General features: G+C 41.6%; 1 protein-coding gene and 2 long non-coding RNA genes across 3 annotated transcripts in view; all 3 read right to left on the bottom strand.

The window, feature by feature from the left end:
• Nucleotides 1-1,862: 1,862 nt before the first annotated feature.
• Nucleotides 1,863-27,355, bottom strand: part of LOC125141228 (NLR family CARD domain-containing protein 3-like) — a gene marked incomplete at its 3' end in the record, with an annotated part of 61,051 nt that continues 35,558 nt past the window's right edge. The window contains exon 9 of the mRNA XM_047814002.1: nucleotides 1,863-2,025. Coding sequence (XP_047669958.1) covers nucleotides 1,863-2,025 — 163 coding nt within the window. The remainder of the gene's footprint in view (nucleotides 2,026-27,355) is intronic.
• On the bottom strand, nucleotides 11,639-13,643 carry LOC125141238. The gene is made up of 3 exons (XR_007140616.1): nucleotides 12,675-13,643; nucleotides 12,469-12,551; nucleotides 11,639-12,345 (listed from the first exon to the last, which is right to left on the bottom strand). It is a non-coding gene; the product is annotated as an uncharacterized LOC125141238 (long non-coding RNA).
• On the bottom strand, nucleotides 19,768-27,129 carry LOC125141242. Its single transcript, XR_007140621.1, has 3 exons — nucleotides 27,070-27,129; nucleotides 20,252-20,368; nucleotides 19,768-19,817 (listed from the first exon to the last, which is right to left on the bottom strand). It is a non-coding gene; the product is annotated as an uncharacterized LOC125141242 (long non-coding RNA).

Here is a 27,355-nt window from a genome sequence, read left to right on the forward strand (position 1 = left end):
CGGGTCTTAGTACAGGAATCCCAATTAGAACAAGTGCCTTACCCCGTAGACCCCCAACACTGTGAGCATGCAGAAGACAGTCAAAGTGATCGTTTAGAGAGTATGCTGAGACGGTCAAGTAGAGTAAGGGCTGGGCATCATTCTAATCCATTCAATCTTCCAAGGGCAGTACGGCCCCTGGATGGTAGACAACAGGGTAGCCAAGCATCTGTAAATTATTTACATGTACCTTTTAGGCCTTGGCAATGAGGTGGTTGCGGTACCGGGACGGGTACTTTTGAATCCTGGGGTGGATGTGACCGGATTGAGACTACTTTCCCTTTAAGAGGGTGGGTAGGATAATTACACAGGTGTTTAAAGTCTCGCGACACTGAGAATCGATCGTTTGATCCCGTTCCCTCTGGTATGTGTGTGCGTTGGAAGGACTGCTGCGACTAGTCTGTTATACGATCTTGTTAAAAATTATCGTTCTATTTCGTTTCCTCTGGTATGCCTGTGCCCTAAAGGTCGCTGTGGATATTCTGCCTCTTCAATTTGGTGGAGTTAGCGACTTTAGTGATTGCTGGGCATTCTTAAGTGGTGTCCTGTATCAGGTAAAGATGCTGCAGTGGTGTTTTAAGAGTTGAACGTATAATTACGAGATATCGTGTAAATTAAGTGTGTTGCTACAGTTCCTAAAAGCAGACGCACCGCTTTCCAGAACAGTATGTGTAGCAAATAACCAACTGCTCGATAACACCTGATATCACTAGCCAGCTTCGTTCATATTGGACAAAGGGGAAAAGCTTCTCTTCAAATGAGGTAGCCAGGTTAATCTGGCTGTTTTAAAAGGAGGAGTACTTTTGGCTGTTGATTGGGCAACCACTGTTTCTTTCCTTTTGTATTTTTCCATTTATTTTCTTTTTAAGTTTGATCTCCCTCTACTTGGGTTTGCGCTGTGGGTTTGTGTAGGAATTGAGTTCTTGTGTATTGGGTGTTTGCTTATTTGTTTATTCTTTGGATTTGAGGTGCGATCGAAATATTTTCCATACAGGTTTATTTTTGATGTGAATTTTGTGTTTAATTTTTTTTTATTAAATGCCAGAACCCATTCCTTTATGCCCAGTGGGTGTTTAAATCTGAACCAGTAGGGGGGGAACCTGTTGACAGTCTTTTTATATGTGAAGCACGTATTTTATCATTGCTGTTAAATAAATTGTAAACTCCTTTGTACTCTGGCTTCTAATTCATTCACTTGAATTGCTTGAGCGGGTTGTCTTATTTTCTCCCACTAAGTTGTTAAAGTTGGGGTGGCGTAGTCACTCTTAGTTTAATTATTGAAAAATTAGGAATTTATATCCTATGGTTCACATGCCTTTGGTCACACATCTGTAGCACATGAATGTGTATTTGTGTAATCAGTGTGATGATGTGATGATATCTCTGTGTTGTGTGTAGATGCTGAAGGATTTGACATTGGATTGTAAAAGATGTTAAAGTGTGAAGTTGTAGCTGAGAGGATAAAAGGATGTGATCAGTCACAGTTATTGTTATGGATCTTCTACATCTGAATATGAATGATTCAGCTCCCAAACTGCTGGACATGTGGGACATGTTCTAACGCTTCACCACCATAACTGCTTTATCCTCGAAAAAAGGTCTGAGGAGAGACTCCTGTCATACACCAGACCTGCTGAGTTTATTATAATTAATCCTGAAAAACACAACAGGACAGAATTACAGACAAATTTAAACACATTACACAGAACAACAGAAGCATAAATACACACATTAGATGTGACATTTTACAGCACACAGTGAATATTACACAATATCATACAGTAAAGAGACAGTAAGTCAGTAACTCACTGTAGTGTCTCCAGTTTACAGTGTGGATCCTTCAGTAGATCAGAGAGCAGCTTCACTCCTGATTCTCCTGGATTATTATAGTACAGATCCAGTTCTCTCAGGTGTGATGAGGAGTTTGACCTCAGAGCTGAAGCCAGAGCAGCACAACCTTCATCTGTAATACTGCAGTCCCACATCCTGCAAGAAAGAAAACCTTCTCACACTTAACACACTCAGGTTTAGTATCGAAAACATGAACTACACAAAATCTTTATATACAGTACATTTACTCTCCATCTCACACACACAACAATGACATTATATCAGGTCACTACAATTACAGTTACCACAGAGGAGAACTGGATGTTGTAGTGTTTATTAAAAGTGTGTGTGTGTGTGTGTGTGTGTGTGTGTGTGTGTGTGTCTTTGTGTTTGTGTGTGTGTGTGTGTGTGTACCTCAGTATCTCCAGTGTATTGTGTGGATTCTTCAGTCCATCAGAGAGCAGCTTCACTCCTGAATCCTGCAGTTTATTGTATCTCAGGTCCAGTTCTCTCAGACTGGAGGAGTTTGAGCTGAGAACTGAGGTCAGAACCCTACAGCTTTTCCCTGTCAGATTACACCCCCAGAGACTAGAAGAGAAATGATGAAATATTTGATTTATAGTGAAATAAGGAGTTTCCATCAGTGAGAAATAAAGTGTCTACCTGAACACAATGAGCTGGTATACAGGTTAGAAATCTGGGTGTAATAGTCGACTCTGACCTCAGCTTTATTCCTCACATCAATAATATCTCTAAAGTCACATTTTATCATTTGAGGAACACTGAAAGAATTTGTCCATTTTAATGTAAAGAAGAAACAGAAAAACTTTTTCTACATTAAATCATTCCAAGTAGATTAGATTAATGTAACGCTCTTTTATGTATTTCACATAAAACCCTTTATACATTACAGTTAGTAACCAAATCAGTCCTATTGTACAGGAACTGTACTGGTTACCTGTGACATCCACAATCATTTTAATATCATCTCAAATATTTATTTATCATCAACAAATGCTGACTTCCTTAAGGTGAATTTTAATAAGAAGAAGCTTCAGTCAAACTGCTTTTAGTGTCGCTGCTCCCAGGATGTGGATCTCTCTCAGTGTTTATCCATCAGTCACCTTCACTAAATACATTTACAAAGCAGCTTAAACACTGTGTGTGTGAGTGTGTGTGTGTGTGTGTGTGTGTGTGTGTGTGTGTGTGTGTGTGTGTGTATGTGTGTGTGTGTGTGTGTGTGAGTGAGTGTGTGTGTATGTGTGTGTGTATGTGTGTGTGTATGTGTGTGTGTGTGTGTGTGTGTGTGTGTGTGTGTGTGTGTGTGTGTGTATATATACCACAGTTTCTTCAGTGTACAGTGTGGATTCTTCAGTCCATCAGAGAGCAGCTTCACTCCTGAATCCTGCAGTTTATTGTAACTCAGATTCAGTTCCCTCAGACTGGAGGAGTTTGAGCTGAGAACTGAGGACAGAACTCTACAGCTTTCCTCTGTCAGATTACAGAAACGCAGACTGGAAGAGAAATGATGAAATATCAAAAACCTGATCTCAAACACACAAACACAGCCATAATCCAGTTAAAGTTGAAGCTGTAAAAGAAATGTCAGTGTGTTTGTGTCACACACACAAATCAGAGGACAGGACACCACATCAGGACATTTACAGGAGCAGGGACGTCTTTCTGCACTCCACAATCTCTCAGCTACAATTTATTATAAGACCATTAGGTCATGTACATAACACACACATGTGAGAGCGAGCAGCCTACAAACACTACACTCTGATCTGTGTTCAAGTTTCTACACCCAACACTGCAGATACAGTGCATTTTATTACAGAACATAAAGAATTATACAGCTGTACACTACCAGGTAATAACATGACAATACTAGTCGTACTTTACACTCAGTTATATGTTGGATTTCACAGAGACACTAAAACAGTTGGTTTGTGTTGTTCTCTGTGCTCGTACACGTACAAATCTGTAATCTCCAGACCTCTGATTTACACACACACTGGTTCAGGTGTTTGGTGTGGACCTGAGTACAGGTGGAGTGTTCACATACGTCCAAACACATCCAAACTAAAGAGAAAGGTTAAGTTTTTCAACCTTATAAACGATTCTTGATCATGATTTGTATTTTTTATAAAATATAGATGTGTAAAAATCTCTCATCGACCATAAACAATGTAAATAAAGGATATTAGAAAGAACATTGTACTGTTTACTACAGATGTCACTGTTACTATTTCAACACAACTTAGTGAACCCTTCTTTCTCCACAGAGTAAATGGGATCATGTCTTTCATGCCTCCACAACTGAGAAGTGAACGTGGGGTTTTCTTCTCAAATCTGAGCTCCTTCCCTGTTTACAGAGTGACGTCACATCAGCACGACTGCACACAGCATCAGAAATAAACAAAGTCAAACTTCTTACCTTTAAATGAGTGACACTGTATATACACACGTATTAGCTTTAGATGGATCAACATACAGACATTCGTTTGTTCAATCTAAAACACTGACTATACACATGCATGCATCCTATAGGAACTCTGGTCTCTCATGCAGCTTGAATACAGCATCCAAAGGAAAGAAAACGTTGCAGTATGAAAGCTAGTACATCCACTAATCCATTGATCTATGATCAGGGGAATGTCACCCTGGGCTTAGCGAATGGCGGCATACTGCAGCGAGCATGTTGCTGTAATCTGTTGAGCCGAGTGTGAATTGTAAAGGCAGAAGCATAATATGCCCCTGCGGCAGCGATAACAACAAGCATGTAGTATATACAATAGGCTATAGTGGGAACAGGTAGGGGAAGCATGCACCCTGTAGAAGACTCTGGTTGCTCGGAAGCTTGGTATTCAAACACATTTTTGAAAGCTAGTACGTCCGGGGTTAATCAACAATCAGGGGAAGCATCACCCTGGGCTGAGCAGATGGTGCATTTTTGCAACAAGCATGTTGCTGTTATTTTTTTATATATATATACAACAAGCATGTTATATATCCGCTCAGCTATAGTGGAGGCAGCAGGGGAAGTGTCACCCTGAGCTGAGCAGATGGCGGCATATTTGCAACAAGCATGTTGCTGTAGTAGGTGAGGCCAAGTGTGCAGCGTAGAGGGGGAAGCATAATACGCCCCTGCGGCAGCAATATAACAAGGAGCCTGTTGTATATCCACAAAAACTATACTGATAACATGTAGGGGAAGCAAGCACCTTGTAGAAGACTCGCGAAGCTTGATCTAACACATGTCGAGGAATGACAGATCATGATGAGACAGAATGTTGAGCAGTGTGTGGCATACCATATAGTGGAGTATGTTGTAGGTTGTATTAATTTTGACTGTTAATTAGACTGACAGCCTGAGGGGAAGCTCTCGGTCGGCTGGTGTGGGATCGGATGCTGCGGTGATGTCTTCCCGAGGGAAGCGGAAGCAGTCTGTGGGACGGGTGGGTGGAGTCATTGATAATCCTCCGGGCTTTCCTAAACTGCGCCTGATGCAAATGATCTGGAGGGAGGGAAGCTCACCTCCAACGATGTGGCTGGCAGTACGTGCAACCCTTTACGGAGCTTACAGTTGCCACTGGTGCTGTTTCCAAACCGTCACAATGCAGCCCATCAGGATGCTCTCCATAGTGCAGGTGTAGAATGTTCTGGGGATGCTGGGGCTCATTCTTATCTTCCTAGCCATCTTCGGAAGAAGAGGCGTTGATGTGCCTCCTTCAGCGCTGCGTCAGTGTGTAGGTCCAGGTGAGATCCTCGCTGATGTTATTCAGAGAACTTAAAGCTGCTCGCCCGCTCTGCAGGTGTTGTTGATGGTGGTTTCTGTTCTCTGCTCTGTCTCCATCTCTGTACCCAGCCATGCCGCTTTTTGACTGTTTTAATGATTGGGTAGCATGTCAATCGAAGCGTAAAACAGGAAAAATTGGGGAGAGGATAACAGCTATTAATGCTTGGAACATGTCAGTTGTTATGAGGAGCTGACGAGTCGTGAAGCTTGACCTATCGTGAAAAGCATAGCATAGCATAACGTGGCCTAGCATAATGTAGCGTAACGTCTCAAGGAATAACATACCTAGCATGATATAGCATAACACGGCATAGCAAAAGGTAACATAGCATAGCCTAACATAACGTTACATAAGATAGCCTAATGTAACATAACATAACATAGCCTAACATAGCGTAACATAACATAGCCAAACATAACATAGCATAACATGACATAGCCTGGCAAGCATGTCATGACAAAACATAACATGATGTAGCCTTGCAAGGCATGACTAAAATAACATAACATAGCCTAGCAGGCATAGCATAGCCTGGTGTGATGTTACATAGCCTAGCAATGCATAGCATAACCTAGCATAACATAACGTAGCATAACATAACTTAGCATAACATGACTAGCAAGGCATAGCATAACGTGACATAACATAGCCTAGCAAGGCATAGCCTAACCTGGCATAGCATTACATAGCCTAGCAAGGCATGGCATGACATAATGTAACATGATGTAGCCTCGCAAGGCATGACTAAAATAACATAACATAACATAGCCTGACATAACGTAACGTAACATAGCCTAGTAGGCATAACATAGCCTGGTGTGATGTTACATAGCCTAGCAATGCATAGCATAAACTAGCATAACATAACAGCATAACATGACTAGCAAGGCATAGCATAACGTAACATAACATAGCCTAGCAAGGCATAGCCTAACCTGGCATAACATTACGCAGCCTAGCGAGGCATGGCATGACCTAGCATAACATGGTGTAGCCTAGCGAGGCATAGCAAAACCTAGCGTAACATACCAGGACGCGGCATAGCATAGCAAGGCATATTGAAACGTAGCATAACCTGGCGTAATGTGACCTAGCATGGCATAGCGAAGCATAGCATGATCCATCGTGACATGCATAGTGTTGTAACTCAGAGCCCGTCTCCAAGTCGACACATCGCAGGGTGTCCTCCTCTCTTAGACTTTTTGGTTACTAAATACTGTTTTAGTTAGACTTAACTGATAACTCTATAAGTACTACAAAACAACACTGAGAAAAGGGCATGGATGAGAATGAGCAAACTTCTTTATTGTGGTCAATCAGCCAACAATCTTCTAAGAGAAATTGCCAAGTTGAAAGTAACAAATGAAAACCCCAAAAAGAGCATGTCATGCAAAAATCAATCAAAAACAAAAACTCTCGCGACGTTCTTGCAAAAGTAAAAACACCCCCACGACCCCCTGAAAATCTCCTCCATATATACCCTGGCACTCCTAGGCATCCCACCTGGTGACCTTCCTCACATCCCCTTGGTTACCGATTTCGCCCGCTATGTTTTCACCAATTTCCCTTATTTTTCCAGCACCTTTCACCCATATGCCCATTTATGGATTTTCCTCCTCTTATTTTCCAGGACCCAGGACTAAACATTCTAAGCACCTGGGCCTTCTTCACAACACGTTCCACCTGTGTTATCACAAATGTGCTCAAAAGGCCTTTATGTCCTTGTCAAAGTCACATTTGCCTCTCAATCTTTTATGACCGACGTCCTGAGGATTAATCCTTCATTCAGCTACAATGAGTAAGTTTCTCTTTTGCTATCTATGTCTGTATATGATTTTTACTGATTATAAGTCACTCTATATCTACGATTTATGTCACAAGTTATTATGTTAGCCTGCCTTTTCTCGCCAGCCTGGGCTTGTTAACATATCTCATCTAAGTTATTTCCCCCCCCGTGCCCGTCCCCTCTCTTCCACCTTGGCATCTTCTCCCTCCGATTCTGACCCTGGATCTCCAGATTACACTCCTACTTCTCCCATTTACTAATTTACTAAGCAATTATAATTAATGCCTTTATAATAAACATTCCCTCTTTTATCCACCCTCTGACTCAAGTGTGGTTATTTTATTCTCTAGTTATATATTACCTTAAGATTATTACAACATCTGGGGTTTATTCCCAAGTGTCTTATGACTCCAATCATAATCCTGGGTTCAGAGATATTTTCACAACAATAGCATAGCGTAACATGGCATAACGTAGCTTACCGTCGCGAGGCATAGCGTAGCCTAGCGTGACGTGCATGCCTAGCATGATGTATCATAGCCTAGCATGACGTAGCATAGCGTAACGTAGCATAACCTACGTAACATGACATAGCATAGAAAGGCATTGCATAACCTAGCATAACCTAACGTAACATGGCATAGCATAGCAAGGCATTCCGTAACCTAGCATAACATAACAACATCATAGCATAGTAAGCAAGCATGGCATGACATAGCTTAGCATTACGTAGCATAGTATAACGTAGCAGTGAATGAGAGTGTGTGCCCTGCAATGGGTTGGCACTCCGTCCAGAGTGAATCCTGCCTTGATGCCCGATGACGCCTGAGATAGGCACAGGCTCCCCGTGACCCGAGGTAGTTCAGATAAGTGGTAGAAAATGAGTGTGTGAGTGAGTATAATGTAGCATAGCATTATGTAGCATAGCGTAAATTACAATCAAAGCTGCTCCGGTGAACCAGTCATCGTAATTAATTGGATAACTGTTTAACATAACGATAACGAATATTTTCACTACACGTGCAAAAACATTTTTTGGAAAACATGCCTGTGTGCAATATTTCTCTCTCTTGCTGCTGTAACAGAGAATTTTCCCCATTGTGGGACAAATAAAGGTTAATCTTATCTTATAACACTGCGTAACGTAACATAACATATCCTAGCATAACATAAAATTGCGTAGCGTAGCATAGCATAGTGTAATGTAGCGTAGCATAGCATAGCATAACAGAATGTACAACACGTCAGCCCTAAGGTCACTTCCAACTCAAACACACCGTTATACGCGAACATGCATGCCATATCGATTAACTGTATAAAGCATATTCAGACTTTTCTTTTGGCTCAAATATATGGAGTATAATGGAGCTTAAATCGCGCGGCAGCATCGATGGAGTTTAAGTTGCAGCAGCAGCGATGCGCTAGAAAGCGGCTCGATGAATGAGAATTTAAATGGTCGGGTAATAGGATGTCGTGGACAGCTGATTACCAGCTGAAGCACGCTTGACGACATAGCCTGCCAGAACTAACGCGATGCTTGATTTTGGTGTCTTTGTCGAGCTCCAAGTAGAACAAAACAGGACTTTTTAATAACAGCGGTCACGACACTACACTCACCTGTGACACATTATTCATCCTCTCTCTTTTTACCTGCTTGTACACTTGATAAGCAAAGAACAAAGAACCCCATCAAAATAAAAGACTTCATATAAAAAGTCACATTTAAACTCCATCCTCTACAAACAGGTCAGTGTTAGAGAAAGAAAATCTTCATCACACATCTGAGTTCGCTGCCTAGCTTGTTTCTAACATAATGAGAAGATAAAGCTGAACATTTTCCCACTTCGTCTGTCCAATGTGTCGAGGTCCAAAATAATGATTGATGTTTTATTTACCACGAGCTCAGTCCTTGGTAAAGTTTAGCAGTAGTGCAGACTGAAGGAGACTTTTGTTTGTCCTTCGTATTGGGTTAAAGTTTTAAAAAGCATTTATGTTTTATTTTTATTAGAAAGAACAATTGAGTAAAAAAGCCATGACAGAGTGAATCTCCCCACAACACTGTGTCACACACAACAAAAGATGAGGAACTTCAACATAAAGAGATACTTGAAGGACATTAGAGTGTTTTAATATTTACTTTTTATATTTTCTATCCATATTGATCCCATTTTGTCAGTCTGATGTTTTTCTCATCTGTGAGAGTTTTGTTAAATGTCACTTTCAATATAAACAGAAAAGAAAAAGTCTTTCACTGTTGTTTAGTTCAGAAATGTCTTTAGTTCTTAAATGCATACAGTTATTTTGTATAGATATTTTTTCATAAATTTTAGAGAACACTTAATATTTCATGATTCATATATAAAAGCTATAAAATGACTCATATGTGTCATGGATTCGCCAGGTTCTCCCCTCACACAGCAAACCAGATCCTTATCACCTGAATTCTAATCACCGTCACCTGGCACCCCTCATTACCGCACCACATAAAAGACGCTCTCTAACACTCACACATTGTCCGGTCTCGTATACACTAGCTGCTACTACAAGCTGTGTCTACTTACCTGACTCTCTTTCCTTATCAGTAGTTTCCCAAGTTCCCAGGTTTGCTACCTGTTATCTGGCTTACGTTTGTGAGAGCTTCACTAGGACTTATTCACCCTAACTCACGTCATTCACCTCTGCTTGGCAATAAACTCTGTTTTATGTAATATCTGCGTCCGTTGTCTTCTGTCCCTTCCCAGGACTCGGACACATTCCAAGGACTAGTCGACATGCTAAGACAGGAGTTGCTACAGACGCCGGGGCTACAAACACTGGGACAACCGTCACACACACAGCTTACAGAAACGAGCAGTGCTACCGTCGTCACAGTTCCCATGTCAAATCCAGCACCCTACTCTGGAGTTGCGGAAGAATGTAAGGGATTTCTCCTCCAATGTTCCCTAATCTTTGAAATGCAACCGTCTCGTTTTCCCACAGATCGCAGCAAGATTTAATTCATAAGCTCATTACTCAACGGAAAAGTGTTCAGTTGGGCCGAATCGATCTGGCATCAAAATATTGGCTATTTCCAAGAGGTATTTGGTATTCCTGCTGGAGACACAACTGTTTGTGATAAACTTTATCATATTAAACAGGAGAAATCTTCAGCGGCCGACTACTCTCTGCAGTTCCGCATGCTAGCGGCCGCTAGCGGTTGGGATGAGCGAGTACTGATTACAACCTACCGTAATGGCTTAAAACCTGAACTTCGTCTGCAGTTATCAGCCTTTGATGACACCATGGGGTTGGAAAATTTCATCCAGCGAGCCATTCGAACGAAAAGCCATATGTTATTGTGCACCTCAAATACTCCCATACAGACTCGCCTGCCAGAACTGCCCTTGCCAGGACCCTAACCCATGCAGCTCGATTCAACCAGGATCTCTCTATCAGAGCGCCATCGACAACTGACCCAGGGCCTGTGTCTGTACTGTGCGAGCAAGGGGCATGCAATTGGAGAATGTCCCATCTGTCTTCCAAGAGCATTGGTGAGTACGGTTCAACCTGAACCACACATTTACACTCCACTCTCCAACAAAGTGTTAGCTTTGCTCGACTCTGGGTCGGCTGGGAACTTCATCTCCGCCCAGCTCTGCACCCGACTCAATATCCTGAAGGAACATATACCCCAGACACTAAGAGTCCAAACTGGCAAACCCCTCAACCGGTCCTCAGTCCAACATTGTACCAGTGAGCTCACGCTGATTGTGGGATGTCTTCACCAGGAGAACATCAAGCTGCCGGTACTGGAGAACTCAACGGCCGATGTGATCCTGGGAAGACCCTGGCAGATTAAGCATCATCCAGAGCTCTCTTGGGACACTGGTGAAGTGAAACGTTGGAGTGACCATTGTTTTCTGAAAATCCCTAAACCGTGTCATCCTCCAAAGTCACTGAAGGTTTGCAGCACCTCAATTGAAAGTCCTAAGAATAATTTGTCTGTATCTATCCCTCCAGAATACACAGCCTTTAACCCTCTGGGGTCTGACCATTTTGGGACACTGGCAGAGGTTCTGACATGCTCTTACATTTGGTCTTTTTTCAGTTATTTCAAAACATATTAATGGCTAATATCACATAACATTGTATTCAGCACAAACAGGGCTACAATATTATGTAAGTAAAATGTATGTACATGTTTGTATTTTTAAGTAAATGATGTTTATGTGTGGGTAGTAAAAAAAAGAAAAAAGAAAAGATGCTGAAATAAGGCCAAGAAACACGTACTAAACATTTGTTCACACACAATAAAGTTCTCTACTCTTGTAGAGTTGGTAATTTGTTACAAAAATATGTGAAAACCATTTTACCCACTAATTCACATGAAACAATACATTGATTTAACTTTTGTAAGACAGTTTTTGTTGTGTAAAGGCAATATGCAAGGGAGGGTCAATGGTCATGAATATTGATGATTCACACCTGAGGAGGCCCAAACCCCTAATGGCTTAGTCTGGATTGGGTTGACTAAAGAATGAATGTGGGGAGACTTAAAGAGAAAAATCTTTTGCTTGTAGTTTAATAAAATAGTGTACAATGAAGTACAAAATACTTAAGATTTTATTTATATCTGTACTTGACAAAATAAGACTTTTATTTTACCAATGTTGCTGTAAATGTACAGTTTGGTGTGTATCAAAAAATACTTTACATATAAATTAAATATTTATATAAATATAAATGTGTTATATGTTGTCATGCCATTGTTCAAAACAGTTCCTATTTAACTGAACACACAAGGGAACATTACATGTTTTGCATGACAGAAAGGACTGCCTGCTGCTTGCCTGGATGTTGGTCTTGAGTCTCTTTGCAACAGGTGCATTATCACTGTCAGTGTTAAATCTGTAAATAAATAAATAAATAAATGGTTAGGGTTTGAAAAATTTTGAATCAAAAATAAAATATAAAATAAAATTATTACACAGTATTTACTGTAGCGGTGACACTTTAATAAACTGTACTTACAAATTAGTCTCAGTTACTTTGAGAAGTGAAAAAGAGACCTATGGCATGTGTGAGTAGCAGGTAAAGGTGATGCAGACACATTCCTAAAAAAAAAATCATAATTAGTCTCATTGTGTATTTTCCAAAGTACTAAGCAACATTTTCCACATCAGTAATACAAATATTCTGCATGCATAATAGAAAAATATTGTTACATGTGGACGTACTCTTTATTGTTCTCGTTGCTGCGTGCCCCGTGTGAGCATCAAATGAAGGTGAAAGTGTTGCAGCCGGTGCAGGTGAAGACAAGAGTGATGCAGCCACATTCCTACAAAAGTTTTTAATAATTAATATAATGTATTCGACACAGTAACAAACTTATAAAGCAATAACTAAGGCAGTCAAGCATAGCTGAGATAAGATAATTGGGTACAGAGATGCTCTGTATATGTTTGTTAACGGGCCATTAACAGACATATTTATGGCTAAACATTTTAATTTAACACATGACATATCTCCAGGCACATCTTTACAGCTCATCGACACCACATCGATACCGAACAGATAGTCATGTAAACAAGACTACTTGAGACATAAACACTAGTCAAAATATATTCTCAATAGTGATATTGCTATATAAAATATTGTATATTCACATTACATTAATCAGCATACTGCTTAATAATAACTAACATTTTAAGGTAAATAAAAGTTGCCAATTACGAGACGTTTCTATAAAGTCGCTCTGAATATCTGCTTGCAAATAGTCTGTATACCGTACAGCATATATAATTTTACATCACACAAGATTTCAACAAATGTAAGTAAAACTTACTCTTCAGAAATTATCTCCTCAGCTGGATCAAGTCGCTCTTCAAAATACAATTGTTCGTCGTCGGAGTCCGTTTCATCTTCCCAGCGTGTCGATAAGTGAATAAATCTATTAAAACTTTGTGCTTGTTATAGCATTATTTGGGGGCATTGATCTTGTTTGCATAGCCCACTCAGGTAATTTTCATATGAATGGCGCGCGCGCGGTATGTGGGATCACATTAAGCGCTAATGAGGACGAGCCAGAAAAACTGTACCTCTCTTTACTTACGTACAGATTACACAAAAAGGCAATATTTGCTTTCAATTTTTTGCATTTTAATTACCTCATTTAAAAGTAGACATTTCAGGCTTTCATTAGACATATGTATCATGTTCGTGTGATAAGTATTGGCGGAGTTATCAGTTATCATGTTTGTAACGTGTTTCAGGAAGATGGTTAAGACATGTCTGAATGCACACCCTGGTTATTTTCTTTATTTGCCAAAAGCACAGCGTTTTGTTGTTATTATGAAGGCAGTCAAATAAAAGTAGACACTTCACAGTTTTGAATGATGTATTACATGTGTGTATGATTATGAATGACGGAGTATTTTAAGTGGATTTCACGTTGAAGAGGAAAAAAGCACCAAAAACGCGCCGGCGCGCCTGCTGACCCCAGAGGGTTAAGGATGACTTTTGTCCCAAGAGATCTTCAAAGCTACCACCTCACCGGCCTTGCGACTGTGCGATTGACCTCCTTCAGGTGAACTAGTGCCTAAAGGAAAGCTCTATTCCCTAACTATCCCCGAGCAAGAGGCAATGAACAAGTACATCAAAGAAGGACTGGACTAAGGATATATACGACCGTCAACTTCCCCTGCTGCATCGCCCTTTTTCTTCATCTCAAAAAAGGATCGTGGGTTGCGACCCTGTATTGACTACAGAGGGTTGAACCAAATCACCAAGAAATTCCGCTATCCTCTTCCGCTCATCCCATCGTCACTCGAACAGCTTTGAGGCGCCTGCGAAGATCTTCACCAAGCTCGATCTTCGCAGCGCATACAATCTAATACGTATCCAAAAAGGAGACGAATGGAAGACAGCTTTTGTGACCCCTACCGGCCACTGGGAATATTTGGTCAAGCCGTATGGCCTGGTTAACACTCCGCCGTCTTTCAGGACTTCATGCACGTTATCTTCCAAAACCTGCTGAATCGGTATGTGTCAATATACATTGACGATATTCTTATCTTTTCCAGTAACCCTGCTGAACACCTCCACCATGTAAAGGAAGTTCTGAAACAGCTATGTCAATACTCATTGTTCCTAAAAGCTGAAAAATGTGAGTTTCATCAATCCAAGAGACAATTTCTGGATATTATGTCTCAGATAGGGCTGTCAGCATGGATGAGGGGAAGGTTGACGCAATTAAGAACTGGCTGGCTCCATTGACAGTAAAAGACCTTCAGAAGTTCCTCGGGATCTCAAACTTCTACCGTCATTTCATTCAGAATTTCAGCAGCATTGTATCTCCTCTTACATCAGCATTGAGAGGTAAGCCCAAACTGCTCGAATGAACAGCAGAAATGGACCAGGCATTTAATCGTCTAAAACAAGTTCTAGTCCACCTAAACCCTGAAAAACCTTTTGTTGTGGAGGTAGATGCTTCATCAACCGGAGTGGGACCCGTCCATACTCAGCAGCAGGGGAAACCTCCTAATCTTCATCCATGTGCCTACTTCTCGTACAAGTTTAATCCAGCGGAAAAGAACTACGACATCGGCAATCGTGAACTCCTCTCCATTAAGCTGGCTTTGGAGGAATGGAGACATTGGCTTGAGGGTGCCCAGCATCCCTTCACCGTGCTGATGGATCATAAAAATCTCCAGTACCTACGGGAAGCGAAATGGATGAACAAGCCAGATGGGCTCTATTCTTTACACGTTTCGATTTTGTTATTGCTTACCATCCAGGAAGTAAAAATTGCAAAGCTGTTGCTCTTTCTAGAATGTTTTCTCCTGAAGATGGCCACATGCCTCCCAAAGCCATCCATCTGGACAAAGTCATCATCTGTCCCATCAAATGGAGTGAGGAGGACACGATCCCTGACACACCAAATGTTACGCCGGGCTGCCCAGAAGATCAAAAGTACATACCTTTGTCTCATCGTGTTCCCTTAATCACTAAGGCGCATACCTCTCCAGGCACTGGTCACCCCGGCATACAGCAAACTCTCTCGCTGCTGAAACATCACTTCTGGTGGCCCAACATGGCTCAGGACATCAGAAGGGTCGTGAGGGGGTGTAAGGATTGTGCAATGGCAAAAACACCACAACATCTTCCCAGTGGAAAACTTCACCCTCTACCTATCCCTCGTCGTCCCTGGTCGCATCTGGGATTAGTTTTTGCTACGGACCTCCCAGCCTCACAAAGTAACACCTGCATGTTTGTGATAGTAGACCGTTTCTCCGAAATGTTAAGACTCATACCCCTTAAGGGATTGTTTCAGCATGTGTTTCGATATTTCGGCATACCCAAAGATATTGTATCTGACAGAGGTCCTCAGTTTGTTTCCAGGGTATGGAAATCTTTCTTCAAACTCCTAGATGTGACCATCAGTCTCTCTTCCGGATATCAACCGCAGTCCAATAGCCAAACCGAACGCAAGATCCAAGTGGTTGGCCGTTTTCTCCGAACCCTTTGCCATTATCACCAGAACTCTTGGAGCCAGTTCCTCTCATGGGCCGAGTATGCACAGAACTCTTTACGTCATCAAACCTCCAGCCTAACCCCTTTCCAGTGCGTGCTCGGCTACCAACCTCGCATGTTACCCTGGACGGAAGAGTCATCAGAAGTCCCTTCAGTCCAACACTGGTTCCAAGAAAGCGAGAGGGTATGGGACTCAGCGCACCATCACCTGCAGTGGGCTCTCAGGTGCCAGCAACAGCAGGCGGCTGTTCATCGTGCCCCGACACCCAACATTGAGGTCGGGGACAGAGTCTGGCTGTCCACGAAGAATATCTGCCTACACCTACCCTGCAAAAAGCTGAATCCCCGGTTCATTGGTCCACTCGTTGTTGTGAAGGAGGTCAATCCGGTAACCTATGCGCTCCAACTCCCCTTGCACTACCAGATTCACCCAGTTTTCCACGTTTCATCTCTCAAATTGTATCACTCACCTGTCTCTTCTTCTCCCCTCACAGGACCTGGCGAAGAAGCACCCCCTCTTGAAGAGCATCACGCCGTGTACACTGTCCGGCAGCTCCTGGACTCCAGGCACCGGGGTGGCAGGTTAGAATATCTGGTCGACTGGGAGGGATTCGGCCCAGAGGAACGTTCATGGGTCCCCAAGGATGACATCTTGGACCCCAAACTCCTTCGTAACTTCCACACTGCCCACCCCAAAAAGCCCGCACCCTGAAGTAGAGGCCATCCAACTCGGTGCCCGAGGTCTCAGCAGTCCTCAGGAGTGGACCCTCTGTGGGGGGCGGGGGGTTGGTACTGTCACATATTCGCCAAGTTCTCCCCTCACACAGCAAACCAGATCCTCATAACCTGAATTCTAATCACCTTCACCTGGCACCCCTCATTACCGAACCACATAGAAGACGCTCTCTAACACTCACACATTGTCCGGTCTCATATACACTAGCTGCTACTACAAGCTGTGTCTACTAAACTGACTCTTTCTGTTTTATGTAATATCTGCCTCCGTTGTCTTCTGTCCCTGACAATATGATGTTATAAGATTTTGTCCATGTGGCCCAGCTCTAAGTTCAGATATAACATGTTAGTGTAAAAAGTGAAACAATCTTCTGTAAAAGTACCAGAGGTTTGTGTAAAGATGATTAGAGGAACTATTAACACACATTAATCCAAACAGTGCAGTTCAGTGTTACATTAAAATAATAAACCATGCAGTAAAACAGTTATAAATAAAAATACTCACTCAGCTTTTCTGGAGGCTTTGACCACTGGCAGCAACCTCAGAAGACATTCATGTGATGGATCATATTTACTCAAATTAAACACATCCAGCTCCTGTTCTGAGGTCAGTAACACAAACACCAGAGCTGACCACTGAGCAGGAGAGAGTCTGGTGTCACTGAGACGACTGTAACCTCCTCTGTTCAGGTAAGTTTGTACTTCCTGTACTAGAGAATCATCATTCAGTTCATTCAGACAGTGGAACAGATTGATGGATTTCTCTGGAGATGGATTCTCCCTGATCTTCTCCTTGATGTACTCCACTGTTTCCTGTTTGCTGTGAGATCTGCTGCCTGTCTGTGGCATTAAGTCTCGTAAAAGAGTTTGATTGGTCTCCAGTGAGAGACCCAGAAGGAAGCGGAGGAACAGGTCCAGGTATCCATTCTCACTCTGTAAGGCCTTGTCCACTGAACTCCTGAGGAGATCAGACATGGTTGGTTTTCTGATGAAATTAAAAAGTCCAGTGCTTTGTCCCACAAGCACATTTGTCTTTCTTAAAATAAAGCCGAAAAATACATAAAAAGCAGCCAGAAACTCCTGAACACTCAGATGTACGAAGCTGAACACCTTCCCCAGGTGAAGCCCAAACTCCTCTCTGATGATCTGGGTACACACTCCTGAGTACACTGACAATTCTCTGACACCAATGCCACACTCTCTCAGGTCTTCCTCATAGAAGATCAGGTTTCCTTTCTCCAGCTGTTGGAAAGCCAGTTTTCCCAGTGCCATGATACTCTCTCTGGTCTGCTGAGGATCAGGGTCACATTTCTGATGGTACTTCTGGTCCTTGTGTTTGATCTGAAAGATCAGGAAGTGTGTAAACATTTGAGTCAGAGTCTTGGGGATCTCTCCACCATCTGCTTCACCCAACATTCTCTCTAGAACAGTGGCTGAGATCCAGCAGAAGACTGGGATGTGGCACATGATGTAGAGGCTTCTTGAAGACTTCAGGTGTGTGATGATTTTATTGGCCAGGCTCTGATCACTGATCCTCTTCCTGAAGTACTCCTCTTTCTGAGGATCACTGAAGCCTCGTACCTCTGTTACCTGGTCTACACACTCAGGAGGGATCTGATTGGCTGCTCCTGGTCTTGTGGTTATCCAGAGGAGAGCAGAGGGAAGCAGATTCCCCTTGATGAGGTTCGTCAGCAGCACATCCACTGAGGCTGACTCTGTCACATCACACAATATCTCATTCTTCTGGAAATTTAGAGGAAGTCGACACTCATCCAGACCATCAAAGATCAACACCACTTTGTAGGAGTCACAGTCTATTGATTCTAGTTTTCTTATTTCTGGGAAAAAGTGATGAAGAAGTTTCATCAGACTGAGATTTTGTTTCTTCATCAGATTCAGCTCTCTAAAGGGAAGTGGAAACATGAAGGTGATGTCCTGATTTACTTCTCCTTCAGCCCAGTCCAGGATGAACTTCTGCACAGAGACTGTTTTTCCAATTCCAGCAACTCCTTTAGTCAGCACAGTTCTGATGGACTTGTCTTTAAAGATCGCATTGCATTTGATGGGTTTCTCCTGTGTTGCTGGTCTCCTGGATGCTCCCTCAATCTGTCTCACCTCATGTTCATTATTGACGTCTCCACTCCAACCCTCTGTGATGTAGAGCTCGGTGTAGATCTCATTCAGAAGTGCTGAGCTTCCATGCTGTGAGATTCCTTCATTATTTCTTTTAAACTTCTCTCTCAGCTTGGACTTCAACTTTGGCTGATACACAGGGGCGAGTTCTAATAAACAAAGTAATATCTAGTTTAGTAATAAATAGTTATAATGCAAAATCGTACAAACACTGCTATTAATTCCTGACTGATGTACTAAATATTATTGAAGCTGGACCATGAACAGATACAACATGATATTAAAATAAAATTTAAAACTAAAAGTCTTCATATCTAAAACTATTTCCTCTCTCTAAAGTGAAGCTGATGGAATAAAGTCATGACTCAGAGCTCTTACTGTTGTGCAGTGTGTTAGCGAGATCTGTGTGGTTCATGTTCTTCAGGACGTGCATTGTGATCTTCAGCGCTCCGTCTCTGACACTGTGCAGATCCTCCTCATCCTCCACCTCCCTCTCAGTGCATGCTGGGTAATGTGGACTCAGGAGCTTCCTAAACCTCTTCAGCTCATTCTTTATCAGAGTGATGACTTTGTGTTCCAGCTCCTGGTTAGAAACACACAGGAACAGATCTAAATATTATCATGTTACAGAGTGAGAGAGACTTTTATTTTATCAAAAGAAGAAAAGTCTATTTTTATTATCACATTTAAAACTCATACATCTGATTACCCTTAATGCTGTTGCACATCAAGACATGACAAGGGATCACAACACACACATTACACACAACACACACATTACACACTTTAAACACAACACACACATTACACACTTTAAACACAACACACACATTACACACTTCAAACACAACACACACATTACACACAACACACACATTACACACTTTAAAAACAACACACACATTTCACACTTTAACAACAACACACACACCTTGAATATAGAGGCCAGCTGTTTTCTGCTGATGTTTGATTTTTGTGGTCTGTGAACAAACAAAACCCATCATGTAATATGGACTATATGTATTCATAGCTGCACAAATCACACACTAATAAATACACACACAGATATTTAACACTATCCTCTTAACACAATACACTGATTTCAGGATTTCCTAACTGACACCAACATGTTTAGAAACAAAATGCTTGAATAAATGAATAAAATCTTTATATTGTCATTAATGTCCCAGGTGTAAATGTTCTTCTGTAGCACCACAGACCCTCCAGCTCAGGGACTGCAGACTGAACTGAACTCTTAAAGCACTTTTCCTCACTGCCAGTCCGAGAGCTGCAGCACTGCACAGTTTAGTGTTTTACTGCTTCAACACCTGATAAAGCTCATGAAGGGCTTCATAATGAGACGAGTGAGTTTGATCAGGTGGAACATTGCTGTAAAACACCTCACTATACTGACCTCACATCAGTAGAACTAACTCTGCCTCCAAAGTTATTTGGATGATCCATTGACTGGTCACTCTTCATGGACACACAGCTGGGTTCTGGTGAGTCTGATCTCTTTCCCTCCATCATTCTAGAATTACAACAGAAATATCAGTAATAATTAATACTCAGCTATCTCAGCACTGTTAAACAATGTGTTCATCATTAAACACCAATAATTCCATCTTTTTAATTCAGATCCAGGCTGTACACTTATTCAAACAGGAGACAGGCCTCATAAGTCAGGAATTACACTGATATCAGGAGTCCCAATCACAGCTAACTGACTCAGCTGGGTCTTAAAGCCTGTAGAGTTCACTGACACAAAGCTATGCTGCTCTTATGCTCTGCATTACACATGTAGCTTCACATAACCATGCTTCTTTTTTACTTCTTCTTCTTCGCATTAGCACTAGCGTATCTTTACGCATATCTCGTGACTCGTTTTTCTTCTACTCAAACACCTCTGCGTCCTATCCTGGTGGACCAACGGACACAAACAGATGGTTGTCCTCATGCTGAACCCTGTTGCCCTAAGCTGACAACTCCTACCTCTCCTCCGCGTGTCTCTTCTCCTCCCATTGCCTATATTCGTCCCCTGGCAGCTCCTACCTCTCCTCCTCGTGTCTCATCTCCTCATTTTGGCTACATTCCCTCTTTCTCTCCTAGTTTGGCTTCTTCTCCCTCTAACTCTGAGCCTGGCTCCCCAGGCTTTGTTCCTTCTTCCCCTTCTCCTAGGCCTGGATCCCCAGACTATACTCCCACTTCTCCCAGGCCTGATAGCTCTGGTTATTACTAAGTTTGTTTGCAATAAACTTCTCTTTCTCTTTTATACTTCTCCTGAGTCCTGTGTGGTTTACTTGCATTAATTAACTACTTATTCTTATTATGACATCTGAGCTCTATACTCATATATCCTATGATATCAATCATAATAAGTCCTTATATATGCTCCTTTGGGGCACTTCTTAATGCATTATAGAATTTTCACAACATCAGTACATATACCATCTAATGGACATACATGGTAATAGCAATTATATTGTAAGAGAACACAACATCTTTCAATTTTTTCGAAGAAATAGTTTTTCTTCATACCCAAACTGAAATGTACATAATTCAGGAACAAGCAGGTATTATTAACTCAGTATTATCAAGAAAACTACTCATGCAGCATGTTCCCTAACATAACACGTTCTTTACATTGGTCCAGGTTTCTGTCTAACTCTGACTGATTTATTTGACCGAATTGGTGTTGTCTCAAGTTGTGTCTCATTTGGGGTGACACTTCCACTCAATTCTGGCATTTCGGCAAGTCGTGAAGCATTCCACACTTTGCCATCATTAAGCACGTAGGTGTCGTTTTTCTTCTGTACGACTGTTTTTGGTTTTGTGAACTTCTGATCACTTTTCTTTACCATCCAAGGTTTCTTAATACGTACCAAATCCCTTGGTTGAAATTGTGAAGACTTTGCATTTCTTTTGGTATCTGTGTACTGTCTTGTCCAGTGTACAAGACCTTGTCTTGTTTGCTTGTTGTTACATGTTTTCATAACTTGTTTCTGTCTGTTTCTTTAATGGGCGGATCCATCACTTGTAACTTGGTTCTCATACAGCAGCCATGGAGTAACTCAGATGGTGTAACTCCTGTGGTGCTGTGAGGAGTAATTCTATAGTTAATCAAGAAGTTTGAGTAAATGTCTTCCACGGTTCGCCTTGGATTGAAGCAGTTTGTAAACATTCTTTTAAAACTCGATTAAACCTCTCGACTTCTCCGTTTGCACGAGGGTAATAAACAGCAGTTCTGAAATATCATATGTCTCTTTCCCTCAGAAACTCAGAAAACTCAGTAGAGATAAACTGCGGTCCATTGTCTGAGACCAACTCCTTTGGATTTCCTTCTCATGAGAAAACAGTAATCAAGAAGCGCTTAACAGTAGATGTGTCAACTCTGAACGCAAAAGCAACTTCCGGCCATTTGCTGAAGTAATGCACAAGTGTTATTGCGTACTTGCAATCTGATGGTGCAGTTTCAAATGGTCCAACAATGTTGATAGAGATGTTTTTTCCATGCAGCAGTAGGGAATTCAACAGAATTGAGAGGAGCAGTAGATGTGTCAACAGATGTGTCAATGTGTGCTAGCATTGTGTCTAACGGCGGACTTGTCATTTTGTCTGCAGGTATGGCAGTCTCGAATTAAAGCTTCCGTCTGACTGTCCATGTTAGTCCACCAGTACAGTTGCCTAAGTCTCTGCTTCATACAAACTATCCCTTGATGTGATTTGTGAGCCAGGTCTACGAGTCTCTTTTGTAATGACTCTGGTACCAAGAGATGGGACATTCCCCTGATGAAGAATCCATCCATGACAGAAAGCTCATGTCGAATAGGGAAGTATGATTGTAAGTCTGGATCAACATCCTTTTTGTGTTTTGGCCAGCGTGATTAGTGATAGGTAAGCAATTTAAAGAACACCAGGCAGTTGTTACATGTAGGATTGAGCGAGTATAGCATTATCTGTATCTGTTAACCATATGAATTATCTGTATCTGTACTCGGAGTGGGTGTGGCCCGGAAATAGGCGGGACTTGTCTTGAAATGGGCGGGGCTCTAACCGGTATGTTATTTTAAGCATGCAATTGATATGGGTTGATCAGAAATTGTTATATTTATTGCTGGTTAGAAAAATATTTACAGGACAGCATCAGGATTGAGCTTCAGATCAATGGTTTTGATCACGATAGCAAACGAACTATATTACAGAACTATATTACAAAGTTTTGCAACAATGAAAACAAAATAATGCAGAAGTGCATTTATGAAATAAAATGTAATGGACAACATAACTGTATTTTTTAACTTTTTTTTTATGATCAGTGTGATTTTTTTAATTTTTTTGTTTCTCTTTTATTTTTTTATTTCCACACCAGGTGTGTGTGTGTGTGTGTGTGTGTGTGTGTGTGTGTGTGTGTGTGTGTGTGTAGCTTTATAATTAATTTGTAATATTTATAACACTACCTTACTACCTTTATGTTTTTATGAAATACTACAAAAACACATACGCCACATATGCCATTTCTCTGTAACCCAGACGCACACAAGTGCTTCCTTCTTGACAATGGAGTACCTTCGTTCAACATCGGACAAGGAGCGTGAAGCGAAAGCAATCATTCTTTCCGTTCCAGTGTCATCCAGCTGAGTTAAGACAGCACCAACACCGTAGTCTGAGGCGTCACAGGAAAGTATCGTGTTGTGATTGGGGTTGAATAACTATTGCTCGTTCGAATTTATTGAAACTTTCTTGTGCTGCAGTAGTCCATTGAAATTCACAGTTTTTGCAAAGCAAAGCTCTCATCGGCTCAACGAGAGTAGATTAATCAGGTACGAACTTACTGTACCAGGCACTTGGTCCCAGAAAAGAACATAGTGTAGCTGCATCAGTAGAAGAAGGTGCATTTGTAATAGCAGTAGTATGCGCATCATCTGGGTACAGGCCATTTGCTTAAAGTTTGTATCCAAGAAAGAAAGTGTCGTTAAGTTGAATTTGCATTTATCTGCGTTCAGTTTCAGACCAGCTTCATTAATCCTTTTTAGAACAGCCTCAAGGTTTGTATTGTGACTGGCTTCCGAAGAACCATGTACTACCACATCGTCCAAGTAACACTGTACGCCCTTAAGTCCTTTTAAGGTCATGGTCATCATGAGCAGAAGGTGCTGACCTTCATGAGTAATGAATGCTGTCAGTCCTCTGCTCTCCTCATGTAACAGTACTTGGTAATATGCATTTTTGAGGTCAAGAGAAGAAAACAACACTGATCCATGCAACTCAGACAGTATATCCTCAATCAGTGGCAAAGGGTGACTATCTTGTACCACAGCCTTGTTTGGTTCCTGTAGATCAACGCAAAGACGAATTGTATTGTTCTTTCGTTTTGTGACTACAATGGGAGAAACCCACCCAATTATGCCATTCTCCTCTAGCATCTTGAGTGCAGTGTTGGAAAAAAATCTTAGTAGAAATAATTAAAATATTATTCCTTACAATACTATAACCAAAGTAAAGTATTAGGCCTTGCAAAATATTACAATTGCTGTCATAAGACATATGTAGGTGATGTTGTAGGCCAAAGATGTTTATTGTAACCAGATTCGGGGCTGTTAGGCCTAGTCAGTCTGAGCACATTTGTAATAACAACTTGTTATGTAGAAGGGAAAAGACCATTGTTCCCAGACCTTAGCTCATAAATTGTTATGGAAAATGAAGAACACCATGGTTCTCAGACCTTGGTCCATAGCAATAACATGTTATGTAGAATGAAAAAAACAGTGGTCCACAGACCTAGGCCCTGAGAACTAAAGGGAGGAAAATCCATATATGGGCATGTGGTGCTCATAAACTTGTTGTGCAGACTGAAGAAGGCCCAGGTGTTTAGTCTGAGGTCATGAAAAATAAGGGGAGGAAAATCCATAAATGGGCATATGGGTGAAAGGTAATGGGAAATAAGGGGAAATTGGGTCAGTGTATTTAGAAAACATAGGAGATGATTCCGGTAAATAAGTTGATATGGCACCTGGGCTCCTAGGAGCGCCAGGGTATATATTGAGAAGATATCTGAGGTTTTTTTTGGTTCTTCGGGGGCGAAGGTGTGTGTGTGCGTGTGGGGGCGCGTGCGCGCGCACGCGGGCGCATGCCCGTGTCCGCGGGTCAAGGTGGGTGGTTTTTATTTTTGCAAGGACGTCGCGAGAGTTCTTGTTTTTCTTGATTGATTTTGCATGACATGCTCTTTTTGGGGGTTTTCATTTGTTACTTTTAATTTGGCAATTTGTTACTTTGAATTTGGCAAATTATAATTTGTTGGCTGATTGACCACAATAAAGAAGTCATTCTCATCCAGGTCTGAGGAGTTTTCTCAGTATTTTGTAGTAATTATAGAGTTAACAGTTAAGTTTAACTAAAACAGTCTTTAGTAACCAAACAGTCTAAGTGTGGAGATCACCCTGTGATGTGTCGACTTGGAGACCGGCTCTGAGTTCCGACACACTGATACAGATGCTCACACTGATGGGGTAAGTGACGAAGTTTTTGTTGTACAGGCTTAACTTCAGGATGAATCTTCACTTTGTGTGTGATTTTTTGCACATCGAAATCCAGCAGAAATTGGTATGGGAGCAGAACTACCATTAGAAGCAGGTGAAATTCTGGAAGGTTGGAGCATTGCACAGTGTTTAGCAGATTCAATCAAGCAACCCCCTTTAATCTCAATATCCAGTGCTTGACATAAGTCATGTCCAATAACAGGAGTTCCTTTTTCACGATGTTGAACTCAGCAGCGGCAGTCTTTCCACAGTATGTCACATTCACTGTCAGGTAACCACACATAGGTATTTTCTCTTTTCTCTTTCATGATCTGAAGTGTTCTTTGAAGATGTGTTGCTGTAAGATTGATACACCAAACCCTATATCTACCATAATCTTAATGGTGCAGGTCTCTGTAGGAAGTACGGGTGTAGCTATGGTAAAAGTACCCATTATGGCTCCATCATTTGTATGGCGGTCATTCACACTAAGAACTGTCAATTCAGGTAAGTATACTTCAATAACTGATTTTGATGAAGATTTACACACCCTTGAGAAATGTACGACTTTTCCACAAGTTCTACATTTACAGTCTTTTGCAGGGCAGCACTTATCATTTGCAAGGTGGTTAGCAGAACCACAGTGGTAACACATCCGCTGTCCTTTCACATGCTTGTCCTCCTTCGATTTCATTCTTGTTGTATTTTTGTGCATTCGCGCATTTTCTTGCTTTCGTATCGCTGGTACTTGCTTTGATTCCCTTTCAGCTATGACCTTGGCGTCTGCTACTGCTGCTTCAATTTGTCTTGCAATAGCTAGCATCTTTTGAAGGGTTAAATCAGGCTCTAGTAACAGTCTTTCGTGGATTCGGGGCATGCACGTTTTTTTCACAATCTGATCACAGATCATTTCATGCTCAATGTCTCCAAAAGTGCACGTTTTAACTAGTTCATGGAGTGCAGCAATGTAATGATCAGTGTACTCACTTAAGGCCTGAGCATGTTGACTGAAGTGGTATCTCTCTGAGACCACATTCAGCTTGGGAGAAAAGAACTGTTGTAGTGTTTGTAAAGATCCATTGAATGTATCAGCAGTAAGAGGCAAGGTATTATAAATCCGTTGTCCTTCTGTTCCCAAACAGTGTATCAGTAGAGCTCTTTCCTCTCGGCTGAAAATTCTTCCCCTCCGATAGCAAGCAAGTAATTCCGAAATAACTTTTCCCATGCATCAAACGAAAGTTTCGGTTCACCCGGACATTCCAGGAACGCTACTGGTGGTTGTAGAGAAAGCAGAGCCATCCTAATATCCTCGTCCTAATATCCTCGTCGCCACTTGTTATGTTGAAGGAGGATTAGAGAAATAAACAGGCAGGACACGGTATGTAGCTTAACATAACCATGCTTCTTTTTTACCTCTTCTTCTTTGCATTAGCGCTAGCACATCTTTACATCTCGTAACGTACATATACCATCTAATGGACATACATGGTAATAGCAATTATATTGTAAGAGAACACAACACACACGTTTACTTCACTCCAACATCGGTGTGTTAAATTAAACCCTGAATCAGCACAGAGTTCACTTACAGGAAATAGTCACGCTATCAAGTTATAAAACAACCTGTGTACATTAAAGCTTCAGTACAAACCCACAAAACTCTTCTGTATCTAGTGTCACTTCAGTGTGTTTATATATTAGAGCTTTAGATACTCACTGTGTTTTTACTCCTCAAATCTTTTAGTTTTCACTCGTCACAAAATGGAGCTGCTGACTTTCACTTTCATTACAGTTTATACTGCGGAGGGGGGAAGGGCAGTGACACACACACACACACACACACACACACACACACACACACACACACACACACACACACACACACACACACGGGCTTCGGAAGCAAATAAAAAGTGGGTGAGTCCTGTGAGTCCCTTCACTCCAGTGTGTGTGTAACACTTCCCAGTGTGCAGAGAAGAATACACACAGGGGGTTGCACATTT

The sequence above is a fragment of the Tachysurus fulvidraco genome, chromosome 5 (assembly GCF_022655615.1).
Source record: "Tachysurus fulvidraco isolate hzauxx_2018 chromosome 5, HZAU_PFXX_2.0, whole genome shotgun sequence".
Taxonomy (NCBI): Eukaryota; Metazoa; Chordata; class Actinopteri; order Siluriformes; family Bagridae; genus Tachysurus; species Tachysurus fulvidraco.